A 20,843-nucleotide genomic window follows, 5' to 3' on the forward strand; every position below is an offset into this window, starting at 1 on the left:
CTGTACAAAGTGCTCTTATATGAACTACCCAGAGTAGGCAAGAATCCACAAAGCAGGTGATTCATACACTTGAAGTAGATCCAGCTTACACTGAAATCTAGTAACCCCAAATGATAATTCAAATCCACAGAAACCAAGACTACCAATAACGGTAATTATGTAATGTCTAAAGATACCATAAAGGGATATGTTGTTCTCCAGGACAAAACCCATATATGGGAGCAAAGCTGCAATGATCTGTAAGAAAATGGTCATAGAGTGTAAAATAATAATTATACCAATGTAGTGTGTTTTGTAACATTAGTGGATGTAATGAACATAATAATGCCACCAAAAGCAATAAGAAATAGAGACATATAGGAGAATTTTCTACACATTACTGAAATTAAGCTTCTGTAAATCTGAAGCTAATACTAATGTGTGTTAACAGATACATGGAAAACCCCACAGCAACTACTTAAACACTAAGCAAAAAAAAAAAAAAAAAAGGTAAAAAAATGAAATTAAAATGCTTTATTACAAAATATTTACTCGATGCAAAAGAAGGCAGCAAAGTAGAATATATGAAAAAAGAGGCATGAGACAGAAGACAAAATTCAGATTCAAAGAAGAGAGTGAAAATCAAACACGGAAAAAATGCAAAGAGCAACCACAACAAAGTGGAGTAGCTCTAACTCATACAAAACAAACTTGCAGAGGTGCGAGGGTGGCTAGGTTGATTAAACGTCTGCCTTCAGCTCAGGTTATGATACTGGGGTCCTCGGATGGAGTCCCACACATTGGGCTCCCTGCTCAACAATGTTGCTACATATTAAGAGAAATTTATAAATGAGAAAACGGAAAGTCCAAATTGGAAAATGTAACAATTTTATAATCATGTATGCACTTAATAACAGACTATCAAAATATACTAACTGACAGAAATAAATGGACAATTCAACAATAATAGTTGGAGACTTTGAAACCCCACTTTCAAGAAAAGACAGAATCAAAACAAGACAAAAGGACAAGGGAACAGAAGACTTAAACAATACTATAAACCTGAAACATATGGAAAACAACCCAGTATAATCTCTTGCAAATGCATTCAGACCATTCCCGGAGACAGATGAGCCATAAAACAAACTTCAGTTCATCTAAATAATAGAAATAATACAAAGTGTGCTTTCTAACCCTAACGGGATGAAAACAAAAAGCAATAACAGAAAATTTTTTTTAGATTCGAAGAGGTGGATACAAAAAACATACTCTACAAAACCAGTGGGCCAAGAAGAAATCAAAAGGGAAATCAGAATACTCTGAAATGAGTGAAAATGAAGATAAGTATATGTTATATAGGATGTAGCAAAAGCAATGCTTAGATGTAAATGTGTAGCAGTAAATGCCTATATTGAGAAGCTCTCAAGTCAATAACTTAAGCTTCCACACCCTAAGAAGCTAGAACAACAACAACAAAACAAACAAAAAAACACAAAGAACAAACTAAAGCAAAAGCAAGCAGAAGGAAGGAAGTGGTAAAATGAGAACAGAAATAAAGGGCATGGAGAATAAAAATTAGGGAAAATTAAGGATGCCAAATGCTAGCTGTTTATAAAGATCAGCATGAATGACAAACCATCTATTTACCTTGACCAAGAAAAAGAGAAGATCCAAATTACTGAAATCAAAATGATAGAGGATTCCAGTTGACCTTACAGAAATAATAACAATTATAAAGGAATAATGTGAAATTAATTTAATAATTTATTTAACTAATAACATTAACACCAACAATTTAGACCGCTTAGATGAATTAGAGGAATTCCTAGTGGTGGAGTGGCGGGGTAGGGAAACTAGCAGAACTGACCCAATAAGAAATAGACAATTTCAACAGAAATAGAGACTATCACTAAAAAAACCCCAAAAAACAGAATAGAACTATTGTGTGAAAACGTGACTCAATAATCAAGACAGCCCACAAAAAGCGGGAATCAGACAGCTTCATACACGAATGCTACCACACATTAAATGAAACATTAATACCAATTTTCATAAACTGCAAATATATATGTATATGTATATATACATAATGTATATATACATATATATACACACACACATATATATATGTATGCGAAACGAGGAAATATTTTCCAATTTATTTTATGAGGCCACTATTATCCTGATACCAAAACAATACTGTCTCATATGAATAGGGATGCAAAATATCCTGAACAAAACACTATCAAATGGTATCACATAAGAACTGGGTCAAAATTTTAAAGTAATAGAATTATACATGATTATCAAATGGGATTTAACCTCAGCATTCAAATATCAATTAAAAGAATATATCATATCAACAGAATAAAACACACAAAATCACATAATCATCTCAAGGACAGAAAAAAAAAAAAACATCTGACAAAGTCTAACAGTCATCCACAATAAAAACATGAACATTCAAATATGAATAGAAGGGAACTTCTTCAAACCAACAAAAGACATCTACAGAAACCTTACAGCCAACAGCACGCTTCATAAAATTGAATGCTTTCTCCTAATACCAGGAACAAGATAAGAACATCTGCTCTCACTGCTTCAATTCGACATTGTACTGCAGGTTCTAGGTTAGGAAATAAGGCAAGGAAAAGCAATAAAAGGTATCCCAATAGCAAATAATAATAATAATAATAACAAAAACAAAAATACACTTTACTCACATGACACGATTTTGTGTATCAAAAATCCGAAGAAGTCAACCAAATCACTATTAGAATGAATTAATTAGCTCAGACACATTGTAGTGTGATAATCTCCAATCTATATATATTGTACCTATATACTTGCAGTGAAAAACTCTAAAATAAAATGGAGAACACAATTCCATTCACAATAGCAATGCACATACAGAAGAAAGCTGGACCCCTACTATATACCACTTACAAAATTAACTAAAAATGGACTAATGGCTTAAATGTAAGGCCTGTATATATAAAACTCCTAAAAGAAAACACAAATGGAAAGCTCCTTGACATTGGTTTGGGCATTGGATTTGGCACCAAAAATAAAGCAAAAATCAAAGGAAACAACCACCAAAATAAAAAAGCAACCTATGGAATAGAACATCTCATGACACAACCAATAAAGGATTAGTATCTAAAATATATAGGGGCGAGGAAGGGAGTTAAGATGGCGGAGGAGTAGGGGACCCCTTTTTCAGCCGGTCCCCTGAGTCGAGCTGGATAGGTACCAGACCAGCCTAAATAACCACGGAATCAGCCTGAGACGCAGGATGATGCATCTGGATCTCTACAAATGAACATCTCCAGCGCTGAGTACTGAGGTACGAAGAGGGGAGCTGTAAACCGTGCACAGATATCGGAAGATAAACGGAAGGGGGAGGGAGCCGCCGCGTTTGGGCCCCGGGAAGCGGCAGCCACCTGCACGGGGGAGCGGGGGGACTCACAGAGGGCACCAGCGAGACAGCGGACTGACCGGTGAGCCGTGAACACGCGCCACCAGGCATCTCCCAGAACACCGGAATCCCGGTGTGCTCACGGGATCCAGACTGAACGGGGAGCTCCTGGACCGCGCGCGGGGCGGCTGGCGGGTGGCGGGCCACCTGCACGGGGGAGCGGGCAGACTCGTGGTCGGCACCCGCGAAACAGCAGACTGAGACCCTGAACCGGGTGCGCGCCACCAGGCTTCTCACGAAACTCCGGAATCGAGGTGTGCTCACCGGGCATAGACTGAGACCGGGAGACCCGGGGTGCGGGGCGGCCGGTGGCTGGCGGCATTAGAAACACAAAGGACAGAGACGCGCTGGCCCTGGAAGTAAGGGCAGGGACGCCGAGTTGGTGCGCACATCCCGGGACGCTGCAGGGTTGAGCAGCACCAACAGTAATAGAGTTAAAGTGGCCAGAACATCAGTGGAGAACGGGCCGCAATCCCTCTGTTCTGTGACAATGCAGCCTCTGCTGCTCTGACCCTCAGAAGAGGCATAGCCGGCCGCCAGGGAAAGCCGCCAGAAAACAAAAGCCTGGAAATACCGGCTCAGAGAGTGCCCATCCCCATCCTCCCTCGCAGGGGACACGGAGACTCTAACCAAACAGGGTTGCCTGAGTATCGGCGCGGCAGGCCCCTCCCCCAGAAGGCAGGCTGAAAAATCAAGAAGCCCACAACCCGAGGCGCCTGGGTGGCGCAGTCATTGAGCGCCTGTCTCCGGCTTAGGGCGTGATCCCAGAGTTCCGGAAAGGAGTCCCTCATCGGGCTCCTCCGCTGGGAGCCTGCTTCTTCCTCTCTCACTCCCCTGCTTCTGTTCCGTTCTTGCTGACTGTCTGTCTCCCTCTCTCAGATAAGTAAATAAATAAAATCTTTAAAAAAGAAGCCCACATCTCTAAGATCCCTATAAAACAAGGGGCACGGCCTGGGACCCAGTCAATAATTTTGGGCTCTGGACAACCCCGCAACCTCTCCTCATTAGAATGACAGGAAGGAGAAGCCCCCCTCAGCAAAGAAAAGACAGTGAGTCTGTGGCCTCTGCCACAGAAGTAACGGATATGGATGTAACCAAATTATCAGAAATGGAATTCAGAGTAACAATGGTCAAGATAATGAGTAGACTTGAAAAAAGTATTAAGGAAAATGTTACTGAGAATATAGAATCCCTAAGGGCGGAAATGAGAGCGAATTTGACAGAAATTAAAAATTCTATGAGCCAAATGCAGGCAACACTAGAGGCTCTGACGGCCAGGGTCACCAAAGCAGAGGAAAGGGTTAGTGAATTGGAGGATGGGTTAATAGAGGAAAAAATAAAAATAGAAGATGGTCATAAAAAAATCCACGCCCACGAATGTTGGCTACGGGAGATTACTGACTCAACGAAACGATCCAATGTTAGAATCATCGGCATCCCCGAGGGGGTGGAGAAAAACAGAGGTCTAGAAGAGATATTTGAACAAATTGTAGCTGAAAACTTCCCTAATCTAGCAAGGGAAACAAAAATTCCTGTCCAAGAGGCAGAGAGGACCCCTCCCAAGCTCAACCATGACAGAGCTACACCACGTCACGTCATAGTGCAACTCGCAAATATGAGATCCAAGGATACAGTATTGAAAGCGGCCAGGGCAAAGAAATTTCTCACGTACCAAGGCAAAGGCATCAGAATTACGTCAGACTTGTCTACACAGACCTGGAATGAGAGAAAGGGTTGGGGGAGCATTTTTAAAGCTCTTTCAGAGAAAAACATGCAGCCAAGGATCCTTTATCCAGCAAGGCTGTCATTCAGAATGGATGGAGAAATAAAGACATTTCAGAATCGACAGTCACTAGCCAATTTCGTAACCACGAAACCAGCCCTACAGGAGGTATTACGGGGGGTTCTATAAAAGTAAAAAGGCCCCAAGAGTGATACAAAACAGAAAGTCACAGCCAATACAAACAAAGACTTTACTGACAACATGGCAGAATTAAAAGCATATCTCTCAGTACTCAGTCTTAACATTAATGGTTTAAATTCTTGCTTTAAACGCCACAGGGTTGCAGATTGGATAAAAAGAAATGACCCATCCATTTGCTGTCTACAAGAGACTCATTTCGAACCCAAAGATGCATTCAGACTGAGAGTAAGGGGATGGAGTACCATCTTTCACGCAAATGGACCTCAAAAGAAAGCTGGGGTAGCAATTCTCATATCAGATAAACTGGATTTTAAACTACAGACTATAGTTAGAGACGCAGAAGGGCACTATATTATTCTTAAAGGAAGTATTCAACAAGTGGATATGACAATTATAAATATATATGCCCCCAACAGGGGAGCAGCAAGATACACAAGCCAACTCTTAACCAGAATAAAGAGACATATAAATAAAAATACATTAATAGTAGGGGACCTCAACACTCCACTCTCAGAAATACAGAACACCCTGGCAAAAACTAAGCAAAGAATCAAAGGCTTTGAATGCCATACTCGACGCGTTGGACCTCTTAGATATATATAGAACACTATACCCCAGAACCAAAGAATACTCATTCTATTCTAATGCCCATGGAACATTGTCAAGAATAGACCATGTTCTGGGACACAAAACAGGTCTCAGCCAATACCAAAAGATTGAAATTATCCCCTGCATATTCTCAGACCACAACGCTCTAAAACTGGAACTCAACCACAAGGAAAAATTTGGAAGAAACTCAAACACCTGGAGACAAAGAACCATCCTGCTCAGGAATGACTCGATAAACCAGGAAATCAAAAATCAAATTAAACAATTTATGGAGACCAATGAGAATGAAAATACAACAGTCCAAAACCTATGGGATACTGCAAAGGCGGTCCTAAGGGGGAAATAAATAGCCATCCAAGCCTCACTCAAAAGAATAGAAAAATCTAAAATGCAGTTTTTATATTCTCACCTCAAGAAGCTGGAACAGCAACAGAGGGACAGGCCTAATCCACGCACGAGGAAGCAGTTGACCAAAATTAAAGCTGAAATCAATCAAGCAGAAACCAGAAGTACAGTAGAGCAGATCAACAGGACTAGAAGCTGGTTCTTGGAGAGAATCAATAAAATTGACAGACCACTGGCAAGACTTATCCAAAAGAAAAGAGAAAGGACCCAGATTATTAAAATTATGAATGAAAAAGGAGAGGTCACGACGAACACCATTGAAATTGGAAGGATTATTAGAAATTTTTATCCACAGCTATATGCCAATAAACTAAGCAATCTGGAAGAGATGGAATCCTTCCTGGAAACCTATAAACTACCAAGATTGAAACCGGAAGAAATTGAGTCAGTGATAAACAACCTCCAAATAACAAAACTCCAGGCCCGGACGGTTTTCCTGGGGAATTCTACCAAACATTCAAAGAAGAAATAATACCTATTCTCCTAAAGCTATTTCAAAAAATAGAAACAGAAGGAAAGCTACCAAACTCATTCTATGAGGCCAATATTACCTTGATCCCCAAACCAGGCAAAGACCCCCTCAAAAAGGAGAATTACAGACCGATTTCCCTAATGAATATGGACGCCAAAATCCTCAACAAGATACTGCTAATAGAATCCAACAGTTCATTAAAAGGATTATCCACCATGATCAAGTGGGATTCATACCTGGGACCAAGCGTGGTTCAATATTCGCAAATCAATTAACGTGATACATCATATCAACAAGAAAAGACTCAAGAACCATATGATCCTCTCAATCGATGCCGAAAAAGCATTTGACAAAATACAGCATCCTTTTCTGTTTAAAACCCTTCAGAGTGTAGGAATAGAAGGTACATTTCTCAATCTCATAAAAGCCATCTATGAAAAGCCTACTGCAAATATTATTCTCAATGGGGAAAAGCTGGAAGCCTTTCCCTTAAGATCAGGAACTCGACAAGGATGCCCACGCTCGCCACTATTATTCAACATAGTACTAGAAGTCCTTGCAACAGCAATCAGACGACAAAAAGGGATCAAAGGTATTCAAATCGGCAAAGAAGAAGTCAAAATGTCTCTCTTCGCAGATGACATGATACTCTATATGGAAAACCCAAAAGAAGCCACTCCCAAACTATTAGAAGTTATAGAGCAATTCAGTAAGGTGGCGGGATACAAAATCAATGCTCAGAAATCAGTGGCATTTCTATACACGAATAATGAGACTGAAGAAAGAGAAATTAGGGAATCCATCCCATTTACAATAGCACCAAAAACCATACGTTACCTTGGAATTAACCAGAGACGTAAAGGACCTTTATTCTAGAAACTATAAATCACTCTTAAAAGACATTGAGGATGACACAAAAAGATGGAAAGATATTCAATGCTCATGGATCGGAAGAATTAACATAGTTAAAATGTCCATGCTACCCAGAGCAATCTACACTTTCAATGCTATCCCGATCAAAATACCGATGACATTTTTCAAAGAACTGGAACAAATAGTCCTTCAATTTGTATGGAACCAGAAAAGACCCCGAATCTCCAAGGAACTGCTGAACAGGAAAAACAAAGCTGGGGGCATCACAATGCTGGATTTCGAGCTGTACCACAAAGCTGTGATCACAAAGACAGCATGGTACTGGCACAAAAACAGACACATAGACCAATGGAACAGAATAGAGAGCCCAGAAATGGACCCTCAGCTCTTTGGGCAACTAATATTTGATAAAGCAGGAAAAAACATCCGGTGGGAAAAAGACAGTCTCTTCAATAGATGGTGCTGGGAAAATTGGACAGCTACATGCAGAAGAATGAAACTTGACCACTATCTCACACCATACACAAAAATAAACTCCAAATGGATCAAAGACCTTGATGTGAGACAGGAATCCATCAAAATTCTAGAGGAGAACATAGGCAGCAACCTCTACGACATCGGCCAAAGCAACCTTTTTCATGATACATCCCCAAAGGCAAGAGAAACAAAAGATAAAATGAATTTATGGGACTTCATCAAGATTAAAAGTTTCTGCACAGCCAAGGAAACAGTCAGAAAAACTAAGAGGCAGCCCACGGAATGGGAGAAGATATTTGCAAATGACACTACAGATAAAGGACTGGTATCCAAGATCTACAAAGAACTTCTCAAACTCAATACACGAGAAACAAATAAACAAATCAAAAAATGGGCAGAAGATATGAACAGACACTTTTCCAATGAAGACATACAAATGGCTAACAGACACATGAAAAAATGTTCAAAATCATTAGCCATCAAGGAAATTCAAATCAAAACCACACTGAGATACCACCTTACGCCAGTTAGAATGGCAAAAATAGACAAGGCAAGAAACAACCATTGTTGGAGAGGATGTGGAGAAAGGGGATCTCTCCTACATTGTTGGTGGGAATGCAAGTTGGTACAGCCACTCTGGAAAACAGTGTGGAGGTCCCTTAAAAAGTTAAAAATTGAGCTACCCTATGATCCAGCCATTGCACTACTGGGTGTTTACCCCAAAGATACAGACGTAGTGAAGAGAAGGGCCATATGCACCCCAATGTTCATAGCAGCAATGTCCACAATAGCTAAATCGTGGAAGGAGCCGAGATGCCCTGCAACAGATGACTGGATTAAGAAGTTGTGGTCCATATATACAATGGAATATTACTCAGCAATCAGAAAGAATGAGTTCTCAACATTTGCTACAACATGGACGGCACTGGAGGAGATAATGCTAAGTGAAATAAGTCAAGCATGAAAGACAACTATCATATGATTTCTCTCATCTATGGAACATAAGAACTAGAATGATCAGTAGGGGAAGAAAGGGATAAAGAAAGGGGGGGTAATCAGAAGGCGGAATGAAACATGAGAGACTATGGACTATGAGAAACAAACTGAGGGCTACAGAGGGGAGGGGGGTGGGGGAATGGGATAGGCCGGTGATGGGTAGTAAGGAGGGCACATATTGCATGGTGCACTGGGTGTTATACACAACTAATGAATCATCGAGCCTTACATCGAAAACCGGGGATGTACTGTATGGTGACTAATATAATAAAAAATAATTATAAAAAAAAATAAATAAATAAAATATATAGGGGCGCTTAGGTGGCTGAGTTGTTAAGCATCTGCCTTGGGCTCAGTGCATGATCTCAGGGTCCTGAGATCAGGCTCCCTGCTCGGCGGGGAGCCTGCTTCTCCCTCTCCCACTCTGTCTGCTTGTGTTCCCTCTCTCGCTGTGTCTCTCTGTCAAATAAATAAAATCTTTAAAAATAATAATATAAATAAATAGGTAGATAGATAGATGATAGATAGATAAAATATATAAAGCAGTCATAAAACTCAACAGCAACAAACCAAAACACAAAGAATCCAATTAAAAAATGGACTGGGAACCTGGGTGACATTTTTTCACAGAAAGACATACAGACAGCCTACAGGTCCATGAAAATGATATAGTGATGCTCAACATCGCTCATCATCAGGGAAATGAAAATCAAAACCACAATGAGATATCCCGTCAAAACTGTCGTAATGGCTAAAATCAACAACATGAGACACAAGAGGTTCTGGAGAGGATGTGGAGAAATGGGAGCCCTCTTACACTGTTGGTGGGAATGCAAACTGGTGCAGCCACTCTGGAAAACAGTGTGGAGGTTCCTCAATAGTTAAAAACAGATCTACCATATGACGCAAAAATCTCACTTCTGGCAATATATATATATATATATAGGAAATGAAACAGGTTCTCTATTGTGAAAGGCATTTGCAATGTATACATTCATCAAAGCATTAAGTTGTGCTCCTTAAACCTGCACAAACTTATGTCAGTCATATCTCAATAAAGTTGGTGCCCATCTATAAGCTAGTATCAAAACAACTCCACGGAAAGCATATATTTAAGCAAGTTGAAAGACACTGAATACTTCCAAAATAGGCAAAAATGTTTTTCCCTTATTTCCTTCCCTAAATACTTTTTTATAAAGTGCTCTTTATTTTTTTTTTAAGATTTTATTTATTCATCTGACAGAAAGAGACAGCCAGCCAGAGAGAGAACATAAGCAGGGGGAGTGGGAGAGGAAGACACAGGCTCCCAGCGGAGGAGCCTGATGTGGGGCTCGATCCCGTAATGCTGGGATCACGCCCTGAGCCAAAGGCAGACGCTTAACGACTGTGCCACCGAGGTGCCCCTATAAAGTGGTCTTTAAATCCTAAATCATAACATGCCCAATACATGTGTACCACTAATGTAAACCACACAAGACTCACCTACAGAAACCATAAGCCACAGAAATAGTAAATTAACCATATTTTTCAACCAGATTTCAGGTATCACTCCAAGCAGACTAACCACAAAAATTATATATATAGTACTGATTTACAGAAATAAACCTAAAGTAAGTTCACAATCAAAATTGAAAATACTGAGTTTTTAGCCACGTGTCTAAAGATATTTCTAAGGTTGATATCTCCTTTGATATAGCTTTTTTTTTTTTAAGATTTTATTCATTTGAGAGAGAGAACACGCAAGACAGCAACAGCTCCAGGGACCTGCAGAAGCAGGCTCCCCGCTGAGAAAGGAGCCCAGTGCCAGATTGGATCCCTCATGACCTGAGCCAAAGGCACCTGCTTAACTGACTAAGCCACCAAGAGCCCCAATATAGCTTTTCAAAAGCACTGTTACAGGGGTGCCTGGGTGGGGGTTGGGCATCCGCCTTGGGCTAGGGTAATAATTTCGGGGTTCTGAGATGGCCTCTCTGCCTGATGCTCCTTGCTCAGCGGAGAGCCTACTTCTCCCTCTGCCTGCTGCTCCCTCTGCTTGTGCTCTCTCTCTCTCAAATAAATAAAATCTTTTAAAAAATAAGAATAAAAGTACTGTTAGAGTAATCTGCCAATACTCCCTGGGCTGTAAATACCAGTGCTCTTGAACGTACTGTGAATGGAATTGCTCTAAAATTCTAGGTGAGATTTTGTTTAGAACTCTTAGCCTTGGGGCGCCTGGGTAGCACAGTTGTTAAGCGTCTGCCTTCGGCTCAGGGCATGATCCCAGCGTTCTGGGATCGAGCGCCGCATCAGGCTCCTCCGCTGGGAGCCTGCTTCTTCCTCTCCCACTCCCCCTGCTTGTGTTCCCTCTCTCGCTGGCTGTCTCTATGTCAAATAAATAAATTAAATATTTAAAAAAAAAAAAAAAAAAGAACTCTTAGCCTTAAATAACTTTGCTTAAAGTAGCATATTTTATGCTATTGTGATTTATATTAAAATATGTATAATAGTGTATTAAGTCAGCAATAATATACACATAACCTACTACATTCATTTATTTTCATTTCCTTAAAACACCATTAGCTACCTTCTTTCCTAACTGTTCTTGAATGTTGTCTGGTTAAAGTCGTCATTTTTTGAGCACAAGTTTCTGTGCAGATCATACATCACCCAAAAATGTCAGATGCAGATTGAAAAAACACTGAATTCAGAATCATACATTATTTCTATATAGTAATAACTAATTAAAAGTTTAAGGGAAAGTCACATACAAAAAATTGGATTGGTACTTTTTTTAAACCTGTCGTTCAAATGAAAATATAAATTGTGAAATTTAAAAAAATAAAATGTCTAAATATAACAATATGTCAATCAATAACAAACTAATTTTTATAAAAAGGAACATAGATAATGAGTATGAAGTACATGGAAATGATTCTACATTCTGATTTCTGTGGTAGTCTGCTCACCTATGTTGCTTGTTATATCACTAAAACAAAAATTAATACATTGATATTTTCATTATCAATTCCCATTCAAAATAATCAAACTGTTGTAAAATACTTTCATCAAATGAGCTTTATTCTGTTGTAAACAAAACAGTATTTTGAATTGGCTCATTTCTGGGGCACCTTGATGAATCAGTCACTTAAGGGTTGGACTCTTGATTTCAGCTCAGGTCATGATCTCAGGGTGGTCAGATCCAGCTCCTCACGAAGCCTGGGTATGGGATCTGCTTAAGATTCTCTCTCTCAGGACTCCTGGGTGGCTTAGTCATTAAGTGTCTGCCCTTGGCTCAGGATGTGATCACGGTGTTCTGGGATCAAGCCCCACATAAAGCCCCACATCGAGCCCCACATTGAGGCCCCACATCGGGCTCCTCCACTGGGAGCCTGCTTCTTCCTCTCCCACTTCCCCTGCTTGCGCTCCCTCTCTCGCTAGCTGTCTCTCTCTCTCTGAAATAAACAAATAAAATCTTAAAAAAAAAAAAAGATTCTCTCTCTCCTTTCTTTCTCCCTCCGCCGCCTCCTCCTCACTTGCTCTGTGTAAAAAAGCAAAAAAAGTTAAAAAATATTTTAATTAAAAAAAATGAATTGGCTTATTTTCCAGTTGTTTGTGTTTTAAAGGAGACATAGCATAAAATGGCCAAACCAGTTGTACTAATTCTATAGTCATGGAAGTCTCGGTCAAATAGTTGTGGCTATCCGCTTTGGTTAAAATTGTGTTATGTCATCTGATTTTCAAGTTTCTTATTTATAACATAAAATATTGTGCAAGGATTCTTATAAATTGTTCGGTCCAGAAGTCCGCAATGTTCAGAGAGAATGTTAGGGTACCAAAATCATTTTGCTTTCTTTTGTCTTTATATATCTTAACCTAGGCATATGTTGAAATAGTAATTCAGTAGCATTCCTCTTCCAGAGTTGATTTTCAAATGGCAGTGCTAGGCAGTGGTAAGGAGAAGGCAGAAGCAAGGTCATCACACTGTGCGTTTTTAGGTGTTAAAATTACTGGGAAGTCTGTAGTAGTTTCTTTCTGGCATATAGGCACAGCATGGAAAGAAATTCTTTAGATAGTAGAAGATATTAGATAATCACTGCGAATACTTGGTTTGAACGGAATTCTCCGTTACACAAGAATTGTATCCTTTCATATGCAGCTGAACCACTGATCTCACTTGACAATCAAATAGAAAGTTAAGGGGAAATGTGCTTACATGAACTTATTGAATTGCAATCTAGACTCCTTTTGGAAGAATTCGTTTTTAGTTTATGATATTTATTTACAGAAGTAAATGGCAATTTAAAGTCCTGTTCATATACTGTAGAAGAAAATCAAATTTAAGTGGTGTTATCTGTTTACTCCAAAAGCATATGGGTCTAATCACATTCCATTCTGGCTGCAGTGCACAAGGCTATTTCAATCAGAATTTTAGCCCAGTTTTTAAAAGGCGCTAAAGAGCAACCATCATAGTCTGGGAGCAGGCTCTCCCAACTCCAAAAGAACTGGGAATCCCTGAAGTGGCCCATCTGGCACCAGTTTTTGGATGGAAACTAGGTTGAGGCCGCCAGACAAGGAACGCACACCACGAAGCTGGAGCGCACGTTTATGCTCCAAGATGACAGCTCATCTGGCCACCGCGGGGGCCGGGGGCGGTGGGCCGCCGAGGCCCGGGAGGGATGGGCGAGGCCGCAGCGGAAAAAGGAAAAGAGAGCCATCCGTCAGCCCTGGGAGAGGAAATTCCAGGCGCCCAGCTTCCAGGCGCCGTCAGCGGGTGACGTGAGGGAACCAAGTCACTGTGTCGGCCCCGCAGAAGGAATGTTTGAGAAAGAATGAGCTCCGAGTTTAAGACTATTCCAAACTTGGAGAAGGAAAGACCCAATGAAGCCCTTAGCCGCTGGGGAGATGCCCCAACCTGGCCCAGGCCTGCTTACGTCGTCGGAGTATCTGGTGAGGAATCGGTAGTAGCGCTCTGTCCGGGTCTCATTACCCCCAACACTACTGCCTCTTACCGGTCGCGGGGGTCGATCCACGACGTCTGGCGCGTGTTGTGGTCGATGTAGAAGACGCGGCCGTCGTAGTCGCGCGCCTCCTCCCAGCCGGCGGGCAGGGGCAGCTCGGCGCTCTCCCTGGATGTGAGGGTCGAATGTAGAGGTGGCGGACGCTGCAGCTGCACCGAGGGCACAGGGATCGACGGCTGAGGCGGCTCCCTCGCAACCTCTCGCGTTTCTCTGCGCCGCCGCCGACCACCGTTCAGCCACGGCATGACCGCACGGCCCCCGCAGCCGCCCTTGCCTCCAAGATGAGCCTCCTCCTCAGCCAGTACTAAGGCCGGGAGCAAGGGACACTGGGGCGGCAGTAGGGAGCCGCCCGCCGCGCCCGGTGCATTCTTCGCCAAGCGCCGTAGCACCGACTAAAATAGACAACGTCCGACAATCGCTCCAAATTACAGATTCGAAACCTATGGCAGACCCTGTCGCGGCGTCCCTTCCATTCCTAAGGCAAACACGGCCATCTTCCCCCCTAGTCCCAGCCACACGGCGTGTGGGCGGGAATGTGGTAAAAGACCACACCTCCTTCCTGTACCCTCAACAACTCCTACAGTCTTCCTCGAGTATTACGAAACACTAGCTCCTGCTCAACTCCCTATTTTCACGCTCCGCCTTCTTTTACTGCTCTTCCTCCGCCCTCTGCTCCGCCTTCCAGTTTCCCCTACTTCCAGCCTTTAAACTCCTCCTCCACTGCTTCTCCCACCCTCTCCGTTTCGATTCCCCCACCCTTTCTACTCCTTAAACTGGTTGCTGGTCCTTCTCCGTCTATGCTTTCGCTGCAGCCTCATATCCCGCAGTTTTCTTTCTTCTCTTCCCTCATCCACTTCTTTCTTCTCATCTTCCCACTTCCCTGCCCCAGATAACGTCCTTCCACTTCTCTGTGAAACTGCACCAATGCCAGAATGCTCGCACAGACAAAAGGCCCTCTTCAGCCCAGCGCTACAACAAAATGGAAAAAGCCCAGGAGTACTCCCCAAAACTCAAACAACTCAAGAAAAAGAGCTATACCTCCCTTCACGCATCACACTGCTACCAAACACTAAAAGTCTGAATATAGGATAAGGAACAGCTAATATACAGAACATAGCCTGAGTACCAAACATAGCCACACAAAGGAGGGTAGAGTGTCTAAACATACCTACAAAAACAATCTCCACCACCACTATCTGTATCACAATATAACCATATTTTCAGGCAAACTCCTTTAAACAGTAATAAATTTACACGGCTTAATTCACCTGTTGTGAATAAAATCAAATAAAAACTATTTTATGTAATGTGTGATCTACAAAGTAAAAATTTTTTTAAACACAGGATGAGCACAAATGACATACAAAGAATAAAGGATGCTACAGTATACATAATCTCACATACTCTATTTTTTTGTTTTCTCTCTTTTCGCTTAAAATACAAATTCCATAAGTCAGGGATTTTTAAATCTCCTGAATGGAGACTTTTGCTGGCATCAAGAAGACACACAAATATTTTTCAAATGAATGAACACATGAATTTTAGACTTTTTATATATCACACTGGAAGTTTCGGTGGAAAGAGCCATTGTCATAAAAAAATTGGAGGTAAATTATCTGAAGTTCTGAATACTTATTCAAAACATTTGTATTTGCAAAAGATCTTGTGTAATGGTGTGATCATGTATCAGAAACATTTTCTGCTCACTTATTACCAGTGTACCTTCCCACATTTCCTAGCATGCAAGTACAGTCAAGAGATTTGCTTACCCAATGAAACCTTAAAAAAGTGACATGTAACTCCTTAGGACCACAGCATTCAGGAGCCAACACAAACTCTGTTTTCTTCTTGCACCTCGTTAATCATGAAGATCACCTATTTCCGATGGTGCAGCTACGAGATGTTGCAGTATCCTACAGCCTGGTCCTGAATGCCTATGAGGTCCTGAACGTCAAACCTACCTTGCCAACTAAGACACAAACTAGTCTGGCTTTATATGTCTGGCTTTATATACAGTTACATAGTTTCATCCATCCAGTACAGGCTCTTGTAAATATTCGATATTAATGTAAGTGGTTTTGTGATCTTAAATTGTATGTTGTTATTGCTACTAAAAAATCATGGAAACACAAACAGCAACTCAGATTTTTAATACTAAGATTTAGCTGAAATCTTAAGACAATCTAATCAGTCACCCATGAGAACTTCACTGAGCTATGCACATGTGTATGTGTAAACACACATGTAATAAGTTATGTTTAAATCATATATATTAAAACTATATATATAAAACCATCCTAACCATCCCTTTCCAGCAAACATGCTATATACCAGAATGGTGTAAAGGAACTTTTATACTGACCTGGATGCATGTTTTGATCAGACACGTGTGAACTGAAGATTTTTTCAAAAATAGTTTCTGTCCAGTTAGAAACTCTAGCGTAGGGGTGCCTGGGTGGTTCAGTCATTAAGCCCCTGCCTTTGGCTCAGGTCATGATCCCAGGGTCCCGGGATCGAGCCCCGCATCAGGCTCCCTGCTCAGAGGGAAGCCTGCTCTCCCTCTGCACTCCCCCTCCTGTGTTCCCTCTCTTGCTGCGTCTCTCTCTGTCAAATAAATAAATGAAGTCTTTAAAAAAAAAAAAAAAAGAAAGAAAAACAAACTCTAGCTTATGAACCGTCTCCCTTCTTGTCATAAAGTTGAGCTCCCAACTATATGAGTTTCAGAAGTAGTTCAGTGAGGAGAATCACAGTCTCAGATGCCTGGGGGGAGCAGGAGTTGGGGGAGAGAAGATAATCTTTACTGACACTTTTCATTGCTAACCTTCTTCAGGATGACCTTAGTTTTTGTTATTTTCTGAATAAATACAAATAACTAATATAAATATGTTATGATATGAGCAGAATATATGCATTATTCTCATAGAAAGTATTTTTTTCAATTGAAAATTAAACTTAGACTTTTCTACTTGATATTAAAAACTGAGCTGTATGTATCTTCATCATTCTCTTTTATACCATGCGAGAGCAATCTTTAATTACAAAATGGATTCTCCTTTCTTTAACTGAAGTACAGCTGACATAGATGTTCTATTATTTTAGGTGTACAACAGTGTGATTTCACAATTATAAACAAAATGCTTTCTGCAAGTGTAGTTACCATCTGTCACCCTACAACATTGACTATCTTCTCTATGCTGTACTTTTCATCCCTGTGACTTACTTATTTTGTAACTGGAAGTTTGTACTTCTTAATCCCTTTAGACTGTTTTCACCACACTTCCATCCCATCCCCTTGGACCACCACCCATTTGTTCACTATATTTATGAGTCTTACTGTGGTTGGTTGTTTGTTCATTTCTTTTGTTTTTTGGTTCCACATATAACTTAAATCATATGGTATTTGTCTTTTCCTCTCTGATTTACTAGAGCTTAACATCCTCTACATCCATTCATGTTGCTGCAAATGGCAAGATTTCATTCTAACGTGTTGCTGAAAAATATTCCATCCTACAAACATACCACATCTTTTTGTTTTTTAAGATTTTATTTATTTATTTGTCAGGGAGAGAGAGAGTACAAGCGGGGGAGAGGGGCAGCAGGCAGAGGGAGAAGCAGACTCCCCACTGAGCAGGGAGCCCAATGCAGGGCTCGATCCTAGGACCCCAGGATCACGACCTGAGCCGAAAGCAGATGCTTAACCAACTGAGCCACCCAGGCGCTCCAAACCACATCTTTCTTATTCATTCATCCCTCAATGGACACAGGTGGTTTGCATGTCTTGGCCATTGTAAATGATGCTGCTATAAACCCACAGGGGTGCATATGTTTTTTCAAATTGGTGTGTTTCGTTTTCCTTGGGTAAGTATCCAGAAGTGGAATTATTGGGTTGTGTGGTATTTCTATTTTCAAGTTTTTGAAGAAACTCCATGCTGTTTCCACAGTGGCTGCACCAATTTAAATTCTCACCAACAGTGCCAGAGGCTGCCATTCTCTCCATATCCTTGACAGCACTTCTAATTTCTTCCCATTTTGATACCTTCCTGACAGGTGTCAGGTGGTATCTCTTGGTGGTTTTGACTTGTATTTGCCTGGTGATCAGTGATTTAGATGTTTTCATGTATCCCCTTTGGCCATTTGCATGTCTTTTGGGGGGAAATGTCCATTCGGACATGTGTGTGTGTGTGTGTGTGTGTGTGTGTGTGTGTGTGTGTGTGTGTGTGTGTCTGTTTCTTTGTTTGGGACTACATGGAATCTTTAGATATTTTAGATATTAACCACTCATTGGAGATATCATTTGCAAACATTTTCTCCCATTCAATAGGTTGCCTTTTTATTTTGTTGACAGATTCCTTCACTGTGCAAAAGTTTTTTGTTTAGGTGGAGTCCCAATAGTTTATTTGCTTTTGTTTCCCTTGCCTGAGGAGACAGATCCAGAAAAATATTGCTAAGGCTGATGTCCAAGAGATTACTGCCTATGTTTTCTCATAAGAGTTTTATGGTTTCAATCTCAGATATTTAGATTTTTAAACTACTTGGAGGAGTTTGTTTTTGTGCATCATGTAAGAAGGTGTCCAGTTTTGTTGTTTTGCATGTAGCTGTCCAGTTTTCCTGGCACTCTTTCTTGAAGTAACTGTCCTTTCCCCATTGCGTATCGTTGCCTTCTCTTTTTGTAGATTTTGTAACTGTAAGTGTTTGTTTATTTCTGTGCTACTATTCTATTCCATCGATCTTCTGTCTATTTTTGTGCTTACGGTAGCTTTGTAGCATATCTTGAAATTTGGGATTGTGATACTTTCAGCTTTGTTCTTCCTTCTCGACTGATTCGACTATTTGAGGTTGTTGGTGGTTTCACACAATTTGTAGAATTATTTTTTCTAGTTCTGTGAAAAATAATGTTGGTATTTTGATAGAGATCACGTTGAGGCTGTAAATTGCATTGGATATAGATTGCATTTTAACAATATTAAATCTTCCAATCTAGGAACGTGGTATGCATTTCCTTTTATCTGTGTTATCTTTCATTTCCTTCATCAATATCTCATTGTGTTCAGGGTACAGGTCTTTACCTCTGGGGATGATGATGTTACTAGGTAATGTACTCTTTTTGGCGCAACTGTAAATGGGATTGGTGTCTCAATTTCTCTTTCTGGTACTTTGTTATTAGTGTATAGAAACAACAGATTTCTGGATATTAATATTGTATTCTGAAACTTTTTCAAATTCATCTATCAGTTCTAATAGCTTTTTGGTAGAGTCTTTACAGTTTTCTATATATACGATCATGTCATCTGCAGATAATGAAAGATTAACTTCTCTACCAATCTGGATGCCTTTTATTTCGTTTTCTTGTCTGACTGCTACAACTATGACCTCCAGTCCTATGTTGAGTAAGAGTGGTGAGAGTGGATATCCTTGTCTTGTTTCTGATTTTAGAGGAAAGCTCTCTTCAGCTTTCACCAGTGAACATGATGTTACCTATAGGTTTGTCACATGTGGCCTCTATTGTGCTCGGGTATGTTCCCTCTAAATTTGCTTTGTTCAAGGTTTTTATCAGGAACAAATGATGAATATTGTCAAAAGGCTTTTCTGCATCTATTGAGATAATCATGTGATTTCATCCCTCATTTTGTTAATGTGGTATATCACATTGATCGATTTGTGGATACTGCACCACGCTTCTGTCCCTGGAATAAATCCCACTTATCATGGTGCATGATTTTTTTAATGTACTGTTAAATTTGCCTTACTACCATTTTATTGAGGAGTTTTTGCATGTATATTCATATTGGCCCATAATTTTCCCTTTTTTCAGTGTCTTTGTCTGGTTTTGGTACCAGGGTAATGCTGGCCTCATAGAATGATTTTGGAAGTTTTCATTTCTCTTCTATCTATTGGCGTAGCATGAGAAGGGTAGGTATGAGCTCTTCTTTGAAATTTTGGTATAATTTATTCATGAAGCCATTTGGTCCTGGACAGTGATTTGTTAGTTTTTTAATTACCAAGTCAATTTTGTTACTACTGTTCAGAGTTTCTGCGTCTTCCTAATTCAGTTTTGGAAGATTGAGTGTTTCTAGGAATGTATTCTTTTCTTCTAGCTTGATCAATTTGTTGGCACGTAATTTTTCATTGTATTCTCTTAACATCCTTTGCATTTCCATGGTGCTGGTTTTGTCCCCTCTTCTTTCATTTCTGATTTTATTTATTTGAATAGTGTGTCTTTTTAAATTAATGAGTCTGCAGAAAGGTTTATAATTTTTACCTTTTCAAAGGCTCTTAGCCTCATTGATCTTTTTTATTGTCTTTTTAAATCTCTATTTCATTTTTTCCCCTAATCTTTACTATTACTTTCTTCCTTCTATTACCTTTTGGCTTGTTTGTTCTTCTTTTTCTTATTCCTTTAGATGCAAGGTAATAGATTGAGATTTTTCTTGCTTCTTGAGGTGTGCTTGATTGCTATAAGCTAGATTGCTAAAAGCTCTTAGAACAGCTTTTGCTGTATTTCCAAGATTTTGAACCACCGGGTTTCCATTTTCATTTGTCTCCATGTACATTTCATTTCCTCTTTAACTTCTGTATTGACCTATTAGTTGTTTAGCAGCACGTTGGTGTGTTCCATTTTTTTCCCCCTGTAAT

At 40.3% G+C, this 20,843-nt stretch overlaps 1 protein-coding gene across 3 annotated transcripts in view; it reads right to left on the reverse strand.

The window, feature by feature from the left end:
- Window positions 1–14,852, reverse strand: part of LOC123780130 (protein WWC3-like) — a 183,046-nt gene extending 168,194 nt beyond the window's left edge. For 2 of the 3 annotated variants that reach the window (XM_087859331.1, XM_087859329.1), the window contains exon 1: window positions 14,202–14,850. In XM_087859331.1, the coding sequence (XP_087715457.1) occupies window positions 14,202–14,455 (254 nt within the window). In that variant the 5' untranslated portion in view covers window positions 14,456–14,850. Of the gene's footprint in view, window positions 1–14,201 lie in introns of all 3 variants that reach the window. The other variant, XM_087859330.1, reaches the window with a different exon arrangement.
- Window positions 14,853–20,843: the final 5,991 nt, after the last annotated feature.

This window comes from Ursus americanus, chromosome 37 (genome assembly GCF_024610735.1).
Source record: "Ursus americanus isolate L20-20 chromosome 37, mUrsAme1.1.p, whole genome shotgun sequence".
NCBI lineage: Eukaryota > Metazoa > Chordata > Mammalia > Carnivora > Ursidae > Ursus > Ursus americanus.